The 17,827-nt window shown below is 41.2% G+C and overlaps 1 protein-coding gene across 2 annotated transcripts; it reads left to right on the forward strand.

The window, feature by feature from the left end:
- The first annotated feature begins 109 nt into the window (after positions 1-109).
- On the forward strand, positions 110-16,756 carry secisbp2l (SECIS binding protein 2-like). Of its 2 annotated transcripts, none has more exons than XM_026163538.2 (18): positions 110-319; positions 3,277-3,470; positions 4,521-4,848; positions 4,967-5,105; positions 5,679-5,902; positions 6,567-6,591; positions 6,746-6,861; positions 7,179-7,289; positions 7,396-7,506; positions 9,665-9,832; positions 9,997-10,138; positions 10,758-10,933; positions 11,015-11,147; positions 11,256-11,418; positions 12,124-12,344; positions 14,099-14,253; positions 14,389-14,608; positions 15,066-16,756. In XM_026163538.2, the coding sequence occupies exons 1-18, from the start codon at positions 299-301 to the stop codon at positions 15,659-15,661; spliced, it is 3,243 nt and encodes a 1,080-aa protein (XP_026019323.2). In that variant the 5' UTR covers positions 110-298; the 3' UTR covers positions 15,662-16,756. The 2 variants fall into 2 exon arrangements, with proteins under 2 accessions (XP_026019323.2, XP_026019327.2); XM_026163542.2 differs by having other exon boundaries at positions 6,749-6,861.
- Positions 16,757-17,827: the final 1,071 nt, after the last annotated feature.

Below are 17,827 nucleotides of genomic sequence, written 5' to 3' on the forward strand. Positions count from 1 at the left end.
TTGTGCACTCGTGACGTAAAACGGTTTCCAGTCGCTTGAAACTTTTTGGACCTCAGCGGCTTCCGTTCCAGGTGACACCCATTTTCCCCCTGACAGCAGTCCGCTCCTCGACACCAGCTACTCTGCTGAGAGCGCAGCTAGCTGACGCAGCAGCAGCAGTTAACGGTGGGGGTCTGCTTAGAAACTGGGTGTGAGTGACTGTTGGTTATTAATATTTACAATGAAGAAATTAAAAATACTTCAATCCTGACGTCCACACTGTGGTCGATGACGGTCTGGCGCGGCGTCGGTGACTGACATGGACGCGAGTGACAACAAGGTACAGTTTATTTCAAATTGGTGTGGGGTTTTTTTTGGAGTGCTGCTAACGCTTTAGCCTTTAGAAATTGATAAATAACGTTAGTTTATATCGAGGCCCCAAAAATTCGGATCCTTTTTGCATTGCTCTTAAAGCGATAGTGTAATTCAAATGGCTTCGTTGCGTAAATGAGCTTTTTGGTGTCATTATTCGTACTAAAGCTACAATGAGCTTCGGTGTTTTGTCAAGCGACAGCAATAAAAGCACTCCTCTTATTTGGCTAGGAAGCTAATAGTAAAACGGCTAACGGCATTTAAAGCGTTAAGGGCGATTTTTTTTAAGGTAGCACACGGTGTGTTTGTTCTCTATTGTTCCAGCATTTTTGTTTCTGGTCATTTTTTTTTGTCTTGGGAATATATCTGTGGCAGTACTCCAGTGGTTATGGACAGACTTGCTTAAATGTTAGCACGGCTTGCTAACTAAAGCTAACACCTTTGCTGTTCTTTGAGGGTGCTTGTCATTTTAGTCAGAGCGATAGGTGGGCGGTAGCAGTACTTTTTTTTTTTAATTAACTGTGTAATTGTGATCGTAATTTCTTCGAGACTTCAGAAAAAGGTTTCAGTCAGGTGGGTATGTTTGCATGTTTGCTGTTGTCATCGGAGAGGCGGAGAGGTTTCATGGGTCGTCAGCAGAGGAATGTCTGGTTCTTCTGCATGTCTGTCATTCCTCTGACGCTGTTAGCTATGCAGAAAGTTGACTTTTCTGTTCGGAGGCTTTTGTTGCCAGTCTCTCAAAATAACCTGGCATCAAAATCGCTCCCTCCTGGTGATTTTTCTGGATGAGACAGGTCAAATGCGATCCTTTTTTCTAAGAAAATACATGTGACAATGCTGATGATGTTCTTCTCCTTAATTTATGTGTAACATTCTCGCTGTCCACCCTGGTTTCAGCACACAATCGCATGCTGTTTGCCGGTGTTTGACAGCAGCTGGTGTGAGAATAAATGCTTGCACAAACAAAGGCTTGTGAGATCAGTAGCCCCCCAGTCCATCATCCCCAAGGGATGCACATCTGGGTCTGACCTCATTGCCCTTTTTTCAATCACAGCTGACGCATTAACCATCTCAAAAACGAGGTTAAATCAAGCTATGAATTCTGACCAGCTATGTCTTCCTTCACATTGTTAGCTGGATTCTCTACTACTGTTCAAAATGCAAGATTCACCCAGAGTGCACACAAGGCCTCCATATTGTGGCTTGGCTGATAATTAGCTTATCCTGTCGTACTGTCCCTACTTTATCCTCTCAAACTTAATCCTGTAACATCATCCTGTCAGCCATAGTATGCAACTGCATACATTTAGAACTACTGCTGTAGTTCTCAACTCTGGGGGAAGTATCGTTCTGGTCATGGACATTGCTACCGTTCTCTGGGGGTCTGGGAGTTTCAGAATCTTTCATTTATGGCTGTGTGATCGTCACCAAACTGGCAGAGCAGGCTCCATTTACCATAACGCTCTTTAGATTTAATGAGCTCCATAGGTTACATAAGAAAAGGTGGTAACTACCCACAGACAATAGCAGTGGGAGACAATAGCTGTCTGTGACATCCCCTGGCTGCACTGATACTCCATTCATGCATCCCGACCACAGTTTCACAGAAGTGAGGGGCCATCTTTGTACTCTGAACTCTGTCACCTCTCTTCATCTTTTGCAAAATGGCAACTTAGACCACGGTCTCAGAGGTGTGTCCGGCTCTTGTAAACAATAAAGGAAAAACTAATGACGCACAAGAGGGGTAGTTATATTTGGTCCGTAGTGCTTTACTTAATATTTTGCATTTTGTTAATATTAATCAAATGTATTTCAAATCAAGTCTTTTTTGGGGGGCCTCAGGGCATTAGTGTTTTGCTTATTTTTCACCAGGACCTCTTGTTTGTTTATTTCGTCAGACAAGCATTTAAGGAGCATGTAATAAGCTGTAAAGCGTCTTTGGTGACATGATATTAAGTAAAGTTTTTGACTTCTACTTTGAATGCAAATTACTTCTAGACAAATGGCAAAGGAAACATTTTGAGGAGAGTTTGGAACTGAACTTTTAACTTATATTTTGCTTAATTTTTTTTAAATTATTGTAACGTTCAAGGCCTCAAACATTATCTTTGAATGTATAATTGCGATTGCCCTAAAAATAAAAATGAATAGAAATTGCTAGTTAGGTAACACCCATTATAAATGACATAAATGTGTCATAAAAATATTCCAAACTCCTCTTGGCTTCAGTCGACCATATAAACGGCAAGTGTTCTGTGTATGTCTCCCTTCCAGTTGGGTGTTAAGTCATATCTGATCTCAATGAAGTTTTATGTCCTTGTGTTAAGGCCCTCCTGTTTGTTTGTTTTGTTTTTTAGCTCTTTAAGACTGTAAACCAACAGAAACTGTATGAGGAAATGTGTGGCATAGTTTATGATTACTACAAAACACATAACACTGGTCAGTCTGCTGGTAGTCAGTGAATTGCACTTTGTCTCTTTTGGATGTTTGCTGCTATAGTATTAATGTTCCTGGGTATAAATTGTCCCCTGTCAGTGTTGTTTTGCAGTGTTTTTAGAATTAAGGTTGTAAAGTGTTTCCATTAGCTAGAATTTTTTTTAACATGAGAGCGATAGCTTATCAATCATCACAAACCTGCCCGGGCAGAGAACATAGAAGGGTTTTCATGATTATATTGTTATGACCTGTTGCTTCATTCTACAGCTATCTCAAGTAGGTGTGGGGTTGCAATAACAGTACAATAATGTTATTCATTGCTCTCTTTAGTTACATGTGTGGAAAATGTGATCAGCTGGCTCAGTGACTAGTTAGAATTTGAAAAATAGATCTTAGGTGGAGATATGTTTCCGTCTTCTCATGGAGCCAAATATTGTCTGCCTTTGTTCAGCATCTGTCATTAATCTTTCTTCATTCATCTCTGTGCAGAATGTGAAGCTTTCACCTGAAGTGGAACCGTTCATCCCACAGAAGAAAGGTCTTGACGGATCACTAGTCAGCATGAGTCTTTCTGGCGAGGCAGGTGGAGGAGGGGGCGGAGGCAGTGGAGGGGTGGAAAGTACTCCCATTCCAAGCTACCTCATCACCTGCTACCCTTTTGTCCAGGAGAACCAACCCAACAGGTAGTGTTACTCTCCCAAAATGAGGGGACATTTGGGTATGGTTGAAACCTTTAAGGCTGAAACCCCAACTCTTGTCTCTGAGCTGATGGGACTGGTGGTTCCAGTTCAGGATAATTATGGATTTTTCCAGTGTTGCTAGTGTTGAAATATCACACCCTGTAGCATTGTGGGAAGTCTGGTGACTTTTGAACTGCATAAGAACAATCTGCTCTCTTCTAAACTGTTCGCCACTACTTCTATTTTTGGAGTAACTCATTTATTCTTTGTCACTAAAGTCATTGAAAAAAACACACATTTCATTCCCAATGTTGTGCTTCACAAAACGAGATGCTGATCAGATCCTTGAAACAATGCGCTGATTCTGAACCATTACATTGCTCTGTAATGTAAGACTGTTTAATTATGAATGGAAACCTCCATAGCTTTAGAGAGTTTATATCGAGGGGTAATCTGTGTTTCCAGTCCCTCTTTCTTTGTCCTGAGTGATCTGTTATATCCTGCGAACATCCGTTCTTTTGTTTCCTTCCCTACAATTTGAATGCAAGGAAATGCCCACTATAGCAGGCTGGCTGTGAAAATGTCAACTGGATCGTTATCACCATTTGTGTATTTTGTGCATGTACCCTCTTACAAACCAGCATTACATATGATAACCTTTCCATTATAGCCCTCTTATTTTGTAGAGGACATATTAATCAGTTGTCCCAGCAGTGCTACATGTTTAAAAAAAAAAAACGAAGACACGTTTTAAACACTGGAAACAAATTCCACAAAGTAGAGATGCATTGGTATATAAAAAAATTTCAGTATTTGCCGATATTTAGCTAACATGCAATGTTCTGTGGTGTACTGTATGTTGTTGTTTAGTGTGCTCAGGGAAGGGAGTATTGTTCTGTTTAAGTTGTTACAGAAAATTTTTAGCTGGCTTTAGACAGCTTTCCACAAAAACCCTGTGGTGGAGAAGACATGCTTGATTTTCATGGTTGCGTTTAGTTGAAAGGGTGTAATATTGGTAATAATCCAACATGTCATTTTTCTGCTGCTCCACAGGCAACATCCCATGTATAATGGAGGAGAGCTGCGCTGGCAGCAGCCTAATCCTACCCCTGGTGGTCCATACCTGGCCTACCCAATCTTGTCTTCTCCCCAGCCGCCTGTCTCTAATGACTACGCTTACTACCAAATCATGCCTGCGCCATGCCCACCTGTGATGGGCTTCTACCAGCCCTTCCCTGGCACCTATCCAGGTCCAGTACAAGCTGGAGTGGTCAGTCCTGTGTCTGCAGATGTCAGTGAAAGACCCATGGCACTGGGGCCAGCATATGGAATGACCAGTCAGCGGGGGAGAGGCATGGTCCGGTCTAATGTTCTCCCAAAGGTGCAGAAGATCAACAGCTTTATTTGGATTTTGTTCTACTGATGTTATTCCACACTAAAACGTTTGCCCCCATTTATCTCTATCAACTTTGTGAGAATGCCCTTTCTTTGTTCTACAGCAACATTTGGGTGTGTGCCAGCCTACAAGAGGTCGTCGGCCTCCAACCAGGAGTGTAGCTGTACAGAAGGAGGTGTGCACCTTAGGGCCGGATGGCAGGACTAAAACCGTAATGTTGGTGGATGCAGCACAGCAGACCGGTACGAATACTGTGGCTATAATTAAAGATATGTTTAATTCCTAGCACTCAGGCTGTATGCAGGATTTATGTAACAATAAACAATGTCAAATAAGAAAGACTTTTAAGTCTGAAGACTGAATAATCTGAGTTCAAATATGACTACGGTCAGTCATGTTCCTTTTTGAAGCTTGAAGGAAGCTGAAGTTGAACACATTCCAGACTTTGTTAGAGTTAATTGCTTTACGTAACAACAAGACTCTTTCCTGTCAGCGAGGAAGTAGGACACAATACCAGTAAGAGCTGGGTCTAGTCCTACAGGTTGATGTTGGTGATGTCTGTGCTTCTAAAAAAAATAAAAACAAAAAAAAGTGGAATGCTGATTTTCTAGTTAGAGAGGTTAACCTTTCGCAGACAAGTATGTCAGCAATATTTCTTTTGCTTGAGTGAGCTAACAAGCCTGTTTAAATAGTTTGACTCCACAGCTGGGATTTTACAACCATATAATAATAAAATGTCACATTGATGGTCGGAGTAAAGTTGACTGAAGTTTTATTACATTTGACGGTCTAAGTTTCCTCTACCTTGTCCTCAGATTTCCCAGGTGAGGTATCAGGGCGTTGTGCTGCCGAGCGAGTAAGTCCTCTGCTGTGGAAAAACCGAACAAAGAGAAGACGGGCTTCCCATCCAGCTGAAAGCTACAACGAGACTGGTGCAAGTGAAGCCGATATAGACAGTGATAGCGGCTACTGTAGCCCCAAACATAACCAGGGAACCGGGGCGATGCAAAGAACAGCAGAGAACGCAGCAGCACCCATGGTATGTTGCCTACTGACAAAGTCCTCCAAAACCAATAAACTTACCTTTGAAATATATATTTTATCAGCAAAGGATATTTTTAACTCTAATCATGTGAAGGATAAAATAAACAAAGCTGTACAGATGTAAGATGGGAAGAGGAAGTTGAATATTTTTAAAGTCACACCGAAAGGTCAGTTACAGTGTCTCTAGCTTTAGTAATGTGATATCTGTCAAAATATGTTCTGATGTGTACTTAGAGTGGAACTTAAATGATTGCTTTAGAGCAACACACAGCCTAGAAGCTGCATAAGCCTATGGACTAATGAGCGAAAGTGATAGGTAGCATGTACATTTTTCATCAGATGTAGCTTAAATTAATTTACAATTTTACAGTAAAGGTGCTGAGGGCACTTTGAATCAGAGGATTTGTTTTTGTTATACTTGGAAAAAGTATAATAAAAGTATAATGTAGTATAAAGTGCCACATTTCCAAATTTCTCTTTTAGTCTATTTTTTCTTTTTCATGTTTGCTATTATAGTTATAATAGAGCCAATTTAAGTACATAGCAGAGCTAACACCAATGAGGGAGCTGTACTAAAGTCTTTAAATTTATTTGCCCACGTAGTGAAACACACAAATGGCTCAGCTTTTTTTTTGTCCTTTTGTCTGTGTGTGTTATAGGGAGTAGAGGCTGGTGTAATGACTGGTAAGTGTGGTCTAAGATATTTTCTGAGCTCAATTTCACTTTGTGTTTTATACTGATATCTATTACGTATCCTGTAGTTATTGTATTAAAAAGGATGGAGGTGCTCCTTTTGTATGAGAAATACTTCCCCCCCCCCCCCCTTTATATTTACTAGCAGGTACCTGGGTAAATGTAGCATCTCAGGCTACCTCAAAGTCCTGGGTGGACAGAAACGGTCAGTTTCACAGAGCAGATCAGAGGAAGAATCCCGAGCAGAGAAACTTCTCACAGGTAAAATAGATCCCAGTGGAGCAGAGACAGACTTGTTCAGCATAATGTACTTTAAAGAGAAATAATTGTCATGTTTCAAAATTACATAAATCATTAGCATTCTTCTTTTTGTTGTTGCCATTTTTAGATGCCTTGAAATACTGAGTCAGCTATATGTGTGAATTAGTTTATTTTGCTATTTTTGCTCTGGCCTCCTTTCCCAACAAGTTCCCCTCCTTTGATACTAGCTACACAAATAGACCGGGGTTGAGAAACTTGTTGAATATCAGTGGTACCCTGTCTGACTGGTGTGTTCACTCTCTGTTTCTGCCTTTCAGGATTACCACAGTGGGTGTCAAGGGCGTATGCCACTCAACCAGTCGGAACAAAGACATCCGCCAGTAGCAGTCACAGGCACAGACCTCACTCCAGAGCCCCTCTACTTTGAGGTGAGCGAGTGTTATCTGTGAATATCTCAGTACTGTTACCATGACATGTCTTTTTTTTTTAGAGAATTTGAATTTTGTGCCAAATGGATTTCTGTGGATTTGCTAGGATGAAGATGAGTTTCCAGATCTTGCTTCTGGTGGGGCCGCTCAGCGCAGCAACAAACCAGAATCAACTCCAGCTCAGACACATACGCAACCTAAGCTGCCCAAAAACCTGGTAAGGCAAAACCCCTTTTGAACACAGTTTTCTGTGCCATCATTTGAATATAAGGGCTGTGTATGTGTCCTTCTTATATAGGGAGTGCAGAATTATTAGGCAAATGAGTATTTTGTCCACATCATCCTCTTCATGCATGTTGTCTTACTCCAAGCTGTATAGGCTCGAAAGCCTACTACCAATTAAGCATATTAGGTGATGTGCAACTCTGTAATGAGAAGGGGTGTGGTCTAATGACATCAACACCCTATATCAGGTGTGCATAATTATTAGGCAACGTCCTTTCCTTTGGCAAAATGGGTCAAAAGAAGGACTTGACAGGCTCAGAAAAGTCAAAAATAGTGAGATATCTTGCAGAGGGATGCAGCAGTCTCAAAATTGCAAAGCTTCTGAAGCGTGATCATTGAACAATCAAGCGTTTCATTCAAAATAGTCAACAGGGTCGCAAGAAGCGTGTGGAAAAACCAAGGCGCAAAATAACTGCCCATGAACTGAGAAAAGTCAAGCGTGCAGCTGCCAAGATGCCACCAGTTTGGCCATATTTCAGAGCTGCAACATCACTGGAGTGCCCAAAAGCACAAGGTGTGCAATACTCAGAGACATGGCCAAGGTAAGAAAGGCTGAAAGACGACCACCACTGAACAAGACACACAAGCTGAAACGTCAAGACTGGGCCAAGAAATATCTCAAGACTGGTTTTTCTAAGGTTTTATGGACTGATGAAATGAGAGTGAGTCTTGATGGGCCCGTGGCTGGATTGGTAAAGGGCAGAGAGCTCCAGTCCGACTCAGACGCCAGCAAGGTGGAGGTGGAGTACTGGTTTGGGCTGGTATCATCAAAGATGAGCTTGTGGGGCCTTTTCGGGTTGAGGATGGAGTCAAGCTCAACTCCCAGTCCTCCTGCCAGTTTCTGGAAGACACCTTCTTCAAGCAGTGGTACAGGAAGAAGTCTGCATCCTTCAAGAAAAACATGATTTTCATGCAGGACAATGCTCCATCACACGCGTCCAAGTACTCCACAGCGTGGCTGGCAAGAAAGGGTATAAAAGAAGAAAAACTAATGACATGGCCACCTTGTTCACCTGATCTGAACCCCATTGAGAACCTGTGGTCCATCATCAAATGTGAGCTTTACAAGGAGGGAAAACAGTACACCTCTCTGAACAGTGTCTGGGAGGCTGTGGTTGCTGCTGCACGCAATGTTGATGGTGAACAGATCAAAACACTGACAGAATCCATGGATGGCAGGCTTTTGAGTGTCCTTGCAAAGAAAGGTGGCTATATTGGTCGCTGATTTGTTTTTGTTTTGTTTTTGAATGTCAGAAATGTATATTTGTGAATGTGGAGATGTTATATTGGTTTCACTGGTAAAAATAAATAATTGAAATGGGTATATATTTGTTTTTTGTTAAGTTGCCTAATAATTATGCACAGTAATAGTCACCTGCACACACAGATATCCCCCTAAAATAGCTAAAACTAAAAACAAACTAAAAACTACTTCCAAAAACATTCAGCTTTGATATTAATGAGTTTTTTGGGTTCATTGAGAACATGGTTGTTGTTCAATAATAAAATTATTCCTCAAAAATACAACTTGCCTAATAATTCTGCACTCCCTGTATCAGGCAGTGATACCATCCCTGACATAAAACATGAACAGATGTGCCATTCTATTTTTTCTACATTAATAGTTAAATGTGATTTATATAAGCAATTTATTTTATTTTTTATTTAAAAAAAATAGGAAATGCAAACGTTTTGATATAATGGCTAACTATTACTTCATACTTTGTGTATATAGCAAAGTGTCCAGCAAGATTTCTTTATCTAACTAGTGTCAGTGCACATCACCTCCTTAAATAAGTACAAACATTTGGAGTGTATCCTCCTACTCACCATCACTCAGTTGTGACACAATTATGTCTTTCAGTGTGTAAATGTAGTTGATAATTGAAGTTGTACATGATTGAGGGGAAATTGAGAGTGCAGTTAAGATGTACCAAATCACACACAGGATGGAAAAATTGTTTTCTGACAGCTGGATATTTTGTTGTTGTTGTCCCCTGATGGTTGTGTATCAATGCAGCCAAATCACCAAATATTGTATTGGGAAATCTTTGCATCTTTGCTAATGTGTGCATCTACTTTCATAACAGCTGGAAAATCTGCCAGAAAACTCCCCTATCAACATTGTACAGACACCCATCCCCATCACCACTTCTGTTCCCAAGAGGGCCAAAAGCCAGAGGAAAAAGGCTCTTGCTGCTGCCTTGGCCACTGCACAGGAATATTCTGAAATCAGCATGGAGCAGAAGAAACTACAGGTATGAACTCTGCTTATGTTCCCTGGGCTGGAACAGGCTGGAACTCACCACTTCATGGCCTTAAAATATTATATTATTATTTTTAGCACACAAACCTGGTATTCTTCAGTTGTAATTAACCTTTTAAAAATTCTATGTACTTTTTGTCTCTTGTCATCTGACAGGAAGCTTTTATCAAAGCAGCAGGGAAAAAGAGCAAAACCTCTGTGGAGCTTGACCTGGGAGACATGCTGGCAGCTTTGGAGAAGCAACAGCAGGCTATGAAAGCCAGGCAACTCACCAATACCAAGCCACTGTCTTTTACAGGTATCGGGAAAGTTAATCATATGTTAAAAATTAATTATACCCACACGATGGATGTGAACATATGCAGCAAAGCATTCAACAGCTATGAGATCCCTTTTATATCCTGTGACGTTTTGAATACAGCATGGGTTTTGCTACTTTGAAAAAACTAACTGCACGAGAGGAAACGTTTTTCCTAAAGCATTTGTAACTGTTCTTAGTGGACATGGATCTTTGGCATTAATTCTACTGCAGTTTGTCGTGTGTTTTCAGGCAGCTTGCAGGATAAATCTGAAGTACTCCATTTAACAACTATGTAGCAACTGGCTGCTTTGAGTTACAAGCTCTTTGCCTTCTGCTGTGCATAAAGTGCAGGAAACTTCAAGCTGCACACAGTGGGGAGCAGCTGTGATTGGCATGTGGTCGAAGTTAGGCAGCACTTAATTTGCTTTGCATTTTTTTAATTGGCAAAACATGGAATTTAAATGTTGCCCACCTGCTCATGTTTATGTAATTGCAGGAAGCAAAAATCGTGATCAAGATAAAAATTTGATTTGTCATGCAGCCTTGAACCAAACATCACGACCCCTATGTTCACACACATCTACATATACTTAGATTTCATTCTCTTTGTCTGCAGTTGGAACAACTACTCCCTTCCACAGCTCAGGCTTTACCAGTGTGCCGTCTATGTTGAGGGGTCATCAGCAGTCGCACTCGACCCCGCAAAATCCCTTGGACTCCACTGCACCTCGTATAAAGAGAGGGAAGGAGAGAGAGATCCCCAAAGTCAAACGACCAACAGCCCTCAAGAAGGTTAATAATTTAAGAAAGTATATTAAAATTCTCTTTAAGTACCTTTGTGTTAGACATTATTTTTTCTCTTTGTTTATGTAGATTATTTTGAAGGAACGTGAGGGGAAGAAAGGGAAGCCATGTGCAGAACAAGAGTCATCAAGTCATGACGAACATGGGGATGAGTGTCTACATTTTACTGATGATCTTACACAAGAGCCTGCTTCTCAGGAAGGTCAGTGTCATTACCAAGAAGTGAAGTAATTCAGTACCCACGCTTTTCTTTTTTTAATCCGTTATAAAGTTCCTCATTCTTATTTGTGGTCTGTTTTTTGTGATCCAGAAAATGGTCTGAGTGTGCCCAGTGATACATCCCTTTCCCCAGCCAGTCAGAACTCTCCTTACAGCATCACCCCAGTGTCCCAAGGTTCTCCTGCCAGCTCGGGTATCGGAAGTCCCATGGCTTCAAATGCCATCACAAAGATCCACAGCCGACGTTTCAGAGAGTAAGTGCTCACTATTACCCCGCGTGAACTGAATAACTGTGACTATCGAATGGGGCAGACCTTTAGTAAGAAATGCCTGGAATGTCTGCAAAAACCCAGTGTGGTAACAAAACTGGTTAGTAAAGCAAATACTTGCCCCACTCAAAAATCACAGAGCCTCTGCTTGTAAGACGCATACTCTGAATGTTATCGGGTGTTTTTAAGGGTGGATCTGTACAATAAAGAATTGTAGAGTATGGCACAGATGCCGAGCGCATTGTCTTCTCTCGGCAAAAATGTATGCCAGCAGTCACAAATACAGCATTGTCCCTCTCTGGCCCCTGATGTGGGCCTATTGTGCCAACCCACTCGTCTAGAACAGATTTAGCTTTTAAGTCTTCAAAAGGCCTCTGTAGCCACACTCCTCCTCTCAGCTATGACCCCCAGGACACTTGTTCCCCAGACCACACCAGTAGAACTTCCAGTAGCAAAGTATAGTAGCATAAGCATTATGAACAAAGAGGCAAACAAAGCTGTCACGAAGAGCTGCATAAACTTTGAAAGTCATTTAAAGCCTTGTAGGACATAAGTCAGTCCCAAGTAGATATCTCCTAGTCCTTTTTTGTTAGCCATAAGACACTCTTCAATTAACTGTTACAATTAAAAGAATGTTTAGCATTTTATTGTCATTTTCATTTTCTTTCTTTCTCCCTCCCTCTTCTGCAGGTACTGTAACCAAGTGCTGAGCAAAGAGATCGATGAGAGCGTGACTTTGCTGCTACAGGAACTGGTTCGCTTCCAGGAGCGAGTCTACCAGAAGGATCCGACCAAGGCTAAATCCAAGCGTCGCCTGGTCATGGGTCTCAGAGAGGTCACCAAGCACATGAAGCTTCATAAGATTAAGTGTGTCATCATCTCTCCCAACTGTGAGAAGATTCAGGCCAAAGGTGATTATTGCAGTACTACCTCCAGCATCAAGCCATATTGGGTCATATTGTCTAAGGTCTGACCAGCTGAGCTGCCAATAGGTTTGAGTTCATATGATTATTTGTTAATATATTTATGTTGCAATTAGAAATCAGTCACATGTTGCAGCTAACAGAGAAATGTCTGTTTTTAAGGACCATTACAGCAGTTTTCATATTTTAGCTCTCCAGCCTGTTTTAATTCACTGTTTGTGGCCTAATAGAGTCATTTTCAGGAACAACAAAAAAAATAAATGATAAAAAAAAGCTAAATAAAAAAACTATACTACTTATTTAGCACTAAACAGCTCACACACTGAGCAATGACGAAGCTCAACCAAAAATGGATTCAAGAAGGGGAATGCAGTACCTGTGTTTGCTAGGCCAATGTGGTTATTTTGTTGCCACGAGATATTAGAGGTACTATTGCATTACCACAAGTAATGTGGTAATGTGTGACCATAAGATCAAATGCACATAGCCACATGTTAGTAATGCATGGCCACAAGATATGTCATTTCCTGCTGGCCATACTGGGCAAGCTCTGCAGTTATTATTATATGAAAGCCGGTTTATCTGCTTTAGATTAATTAGATTTTTTGAGATCTAATTAGGGCAGGTTACCATCACTGATTTCTACAACTAATTCAATTCTGATTCACAAGGTCTCGATTTCATTTTATTCTATTCGATTTTGACTCGGACAGTCAGAAAAATCAGAATTATGAGCATTTGTCTTGGACTTGTACTATCTAAACCTTGTAAATTAAAAATATTTAATTCCAAATTATTTGACTATTTCTTTGCAATTAGATCGTTTACACTGAGTTTGTATGTACAAAAGCAGAGCTGACACTTGTTAGACTTAATCAGAGGTGCAAGCATCACAGCAGATGCCTTTGTGTCAGAGTAATTGAGGATAAAACCAAAAAATATGAAGGAGATTTTCCTGGCCAGGCTTTTTATAGCAGATAAGCACCTTGAAAATATTCTGCAGTAGATCAAAAACGGAAGGAAGTGAAGCAGAGCAAAGTTACAGAGGTTTTATTAGAGACACAGCAAAGTGCTTTGTGATTTGGCATAATTTGTAAAAGTTTACATTTCTTCAGTACTGAACAGCAGAAATTAGGCTTTCTTGTCGGGGAGGAAAAAACAAAAACCCAACACTGAACACAAAAGTAGACTTGACCATAAAAAGCAAACAGATCTTTGATGGGAATCTGGTCTTGAAGTCAAGTGAGAGAGAGGAGGAAGTGTGATTGTTATCATGGTGGAAGTAAAATGGCAAAAGTAAGAGGGAATACATGACAATGTTTTTCAAACATGACGCGTAGTTTTTGTTTTCTTCTGCTGCTGGATCAGTGAATTTTGGTCAGAGAGTAACAAAACGTGCAGTTTTGGGAATCTGTGAGATATCGTCTTTCACCACCCGACGGCATGTCCGCGTATGTGCCGTTGTGTGACCGGGGGAGTCTGCGCTTTGTGTATACGTTTTTGCGCAGAGTCTGTTTACCTGCTCTTTAATTGTTTGCTGTTTTAGCTATCTGGCGGTTGTTGAAATTGTTTTGTGAGCTTTAAAGATTAACCCGTATTAACCTGTGATCGTCACTCATGTCACTGTGGGAGCTCCAAATGGTGTGTGTGTGTGTGTGTGTGTTGGTTTTTTGTTTTGTTTAGTTTTCTCTTCTTCCCGAGTGTGATACATTTGAGTCACTGATTGTTTTTCTGTGCTGCAGGTGGTTTGGATGAAGCTTTATACAATGTAATTGCGATGGCCAGGGAGCAGGAGATCCCGTTTGTGTTCGCCTTGGGCAGAAAAGCTCTCGGACGCTGTGTCAACAAGCTGGTGCCCGTTAGTGTTGTGGGCATTTTCAACTATTCTGGAGCTGAGGTAGGACACTCATGTCATTTTAAACCTTTATCCACATAATCTGCCCAAGTTGGTGATGATGATGAGCTCTCTGTATCTTTTTGTTTGTTTGTTTGTTTGTTTGTTTGTTGTTGTTTTTTTAAATGCCTTTCTCAGGGACTCTTCAACCATTTAGTTTCTTTAACCGAAGAGGCTAGGAAGGCCTACAAGGACATGGTGTCCGCTCTGGAGCAGGAGCAGGCTGAGGAGGCTCTGAAGAATGACAAGAAGGTCCCTCATCACATGGGGCATTCCCGCAACCACTCTGCTGCTTCAGCCATCTCCTTTTGCTCCATCTTCTCTGAGCCCATCTCAGAGGTTAATGAAAAGGAATATGGTAAGCCCTGTTTCTGTTTCTTTACTATTTGTTTTATGTTATCAGTGTTATCAAAGAACCTCTTTGGCAGTAGTAGCTGGTTGGAGTAGAGTTCTGTTTATCTAAATGTACAGTATATTAGTTGTTACAAACCTAGGTTTAAAGGTCGAACAGAATTTTCTGTGGATAAATCCTGGGGATGGTGAGATAATTAATGGGGAAACAAGGTAGGCAACACTAAGGTTTAGAGAAATATGGTTGTTTTCTTCGACTTTTCATTAATTTAGACTTTTTTTCCTGAATAAAATTCAGATAGTTCTATTTGGAAGTATTAACAACTCAAACATGTGAAAGGTTGGGGACCACTGGTGTAATGTTTTTAAGCTATTGTGTAGTGTGTAGTTTATTGAGTTACTTTCCTCACCTGTAATGTTGGTGATCTGAGAAAATGGACCGTGTGGTTGTATTTTTCCTTCAGAGACCAATTGGAGGAGCATGATGGAGACTTCTGATGCCCCAGAGCCTGTAGACAGCGAGCTGAGTCGCCCTTCACCCTTAACAGGCACCCAGAGAGACAGTCAGGCCCCGCCAGTTACCAACAACACCGCCCCTCTTGGCGCTACCGTTCCCCAGCCCAGGGCTCCGGCTCCAGAGAGAGATGAGGTCCGAGCTGACGACAGGCTGGAGCTGGCCTCTCAGCAGAGCACAGAGACAGGCTCGTTGGATGGAAGCTGCAGGGGGCCGCTGAACTCATCCATCACTTCCACCACTTCCACCCTGGTTCCTGGGATGTTGGAGGAGGCTGAGGAAGAGGAGGATGAGGAGGAGGACTACACTCCTGAACCCATTTCTGTAGAAGTGCCCACTCTGAGCAGCCGCATTGAATCCTGGGTGTCCAAGACCCTGGAAAACCTCCAGCTGGGAAAGAGCCAAGAAAGTACTGAAGAGGAGGAGGAAGAGGATGGAGAAGAGAGGGTACAGAGTGAGGATGATGAGGACCTTGATTCAGCAGAGATCACAAAGACAAAGATGGAAGGCAAAGAACAAGCGGAGGCTAAAAAGCCCACTGGTTGAAATCACTTACACACGTACATTCCCTCCTTCTCACACATCCCTCTTCACAGCAACCAGCAGCCCTCCTCCTTTGTGTCTAGCCCCTGACACAAGTCATAATCTCAGGTATCCACCCAGCTGACCAATGCTCTCTCACTCACTCACTCACTCACTCACTCTCACACACACACACACACACACACACACACACACACACACACACACACACACACACACACACACACACACACACACACACACATTACAGAGAAACTGACCAATGTAAAACCACACAGAGTCACAGACCAAACAGCTAACAAAGTCTGAGGGTTATAGATTCACACCAAAACTCATCTGATGATTTTAAAAGGATGCCCTCTTTATTTTTCTTTTCATTTTTTTTTTTTTTTGGCCCCATAACCTGCAACACTTGAATATAGGGTGGAGCGTTCCCTCCTCCACAGCTGAACTCTTTCAGAGTCAGGAACATTTGTGGGAGCGAGCGATGAGCGCTCAGTGACGTTGAGCTGGTGTCTGCAGCTCACAGAGGAGGAAGGTTGGAACCTTTCAACTCACATCTTAACTTTATTCAGAGCTCGGAGGGTTTTCAGCTCTGCAAGTATTTGTGTGTTTGCGTGTGCGCTTTGGAGGCACAGTTTGCATTTATTTTGCTCTGTCCTTTGGCTTTAGCTATGTAAATAATGTGTGTGTTTGTGTGTTTAATTTCACCTCGCTGCTCCAGGAGGAAAAGAAAGAGAGAGGGCGTTTCTTTATAACTGCTTAGTTGGCAATTAGCTTTCATCACCGAATATTACAGTGTCAGGGGTTCTGTCTTTGTACCAAAACCTCTCCCGCGCATCAGTTGTCTGTGTTTTTTAATGTTTAAATAAATAAGTGTCTCATTCTGTATTCAGATGATTTAAATTACTTAACTTCTAAGAAGCAAATCAAGCTTTGTGAATATAACCTTGTCTAGGTGGTTCTACTACAATATGTAATGTTTTGTCATATTGATCTTGCCTATTGTCAAATTATTTGGGGTTTGTTTTCCTCTGAATGGAGTCCTAGTTCCTAGATGCTGTCCATGCTTCATAAAAAAAACAAAACAAAGAAAAATGCTCCTGTTTTTTTTCCACTCACTCGTGTTCTCTGATGGCGGGGCTCTCAAGCCGTCTCTTACCAAGGTTCCCAGCATCATTATCATCAACACTGAGATCTTTAATCAATCCCGAAAGTACATTTTCCCTAGTAAATTATGAGACACAACTTGGTTGTTACTTTCTCAATAGTAAAGCACTGAGCCTGAGTGTGTAGTTTACAGCTTCATGAAATAATTGGGAAACTGGATGCTGGAAGACAAACGTGTGAACTAAAGAAATTTGTCTTTGCCCCCCCCCCCCCTCAAACAACATTTGATTAAAACTAAAATCCTCAGTGCTTCACTACCGCTAGTTAAATAAGTCATCACCAAGTCATGCACATGCCTTTGTAAATATAATTGTACAAAGGAGATTTTGATTTTGCATTGTATTAAAAAATACAATCATCCTGTTCTTCAAGCCATTTGGTGGGTTAAACATTGTAATAGTTGGAATCCAATTAGATAAAAGTATTCGATCGTGAATCATGGAGAGGTGTTGGCCCGTCGACAGTGATGCAGTACGTCAGGCTGTATGCAATGTGGAGATGGGACGCGACGGTGTACTGAATATCATACTTGGGATTTTGAAAGTATTTCTAGTTTGATTCAAGGTACGCTGTGTAGGCATTTTTTTGGTATGACTTCCATCAAAGTGTTTAAAGTATGTTATTTGACAGCAAATGTGTTTTTTGCACTATGTAAATACAGTACTGGTAAAGGTCTTGTAACTAATGTGAACAAAGAAAAAAAATGGTTCAATGAAGTACTTTTTTCAGCGTGTTTCTCATCTTTACATGGATATTTAAGATGGTCTCCTTAAGACTGTACATCATTAACAGCATTGTTAGAGGCTGTTTCTCATTACCCTGTTGTCACTCTTAACCTATGGACTGATGATTAACATCATTAAAATGTTGTTTAAGAAAATCTTCTGACTGGTGCCTCATCTTCTCTCCTTTGTTAACCTAATTTGGGTTTATTTATAAAGAGCCAAATGTGTGTTCTTTCATAAACACATGCAGCCTGAAGATCCCCACAAAGAAAGA

The sequence above is a fragment of the Astatotilapia calliptera genome, chromosome 1 (assembly GCF_964374335.1).
Source record: "Astatotilapia calliptera chromosome 1, fAstCal68.1, whole genome shotgun sequence".
In the NCBI taxonomy this organism is placed as follows: Eukaryota; Metazoa; Chordata; class Actinopteri; order Cichliformes; family Cichlidae; genus Astatotilapia; species Astatotilapia calliptera.

What these genes read in the sequence shown, in the direction of transcription:
- secisbp2l (XM_026163538.2), top strand. Translation starts at nt 299, where the DNA reads ATGGACGCGAGTGACAACAAG. An exon ending in CACAGCCGACGTTTCAGAGA is followed by an intron (nt 11,419 to 12,123) that starts GTAAGTGCTCAC and finishes CCTCTTCTGCAG; the next exon opens with GTACTGTAACCAAGTGCTGA. An exon ending in GGTTAATGAAAAGGAATATG is followed by an intron (nt 14,609 to 15,065) that starts GTAAGCCCTGTT and finishes TTTTTCCTTCAG; the next exon opens with AGACCAATTGGAGGAGCATG.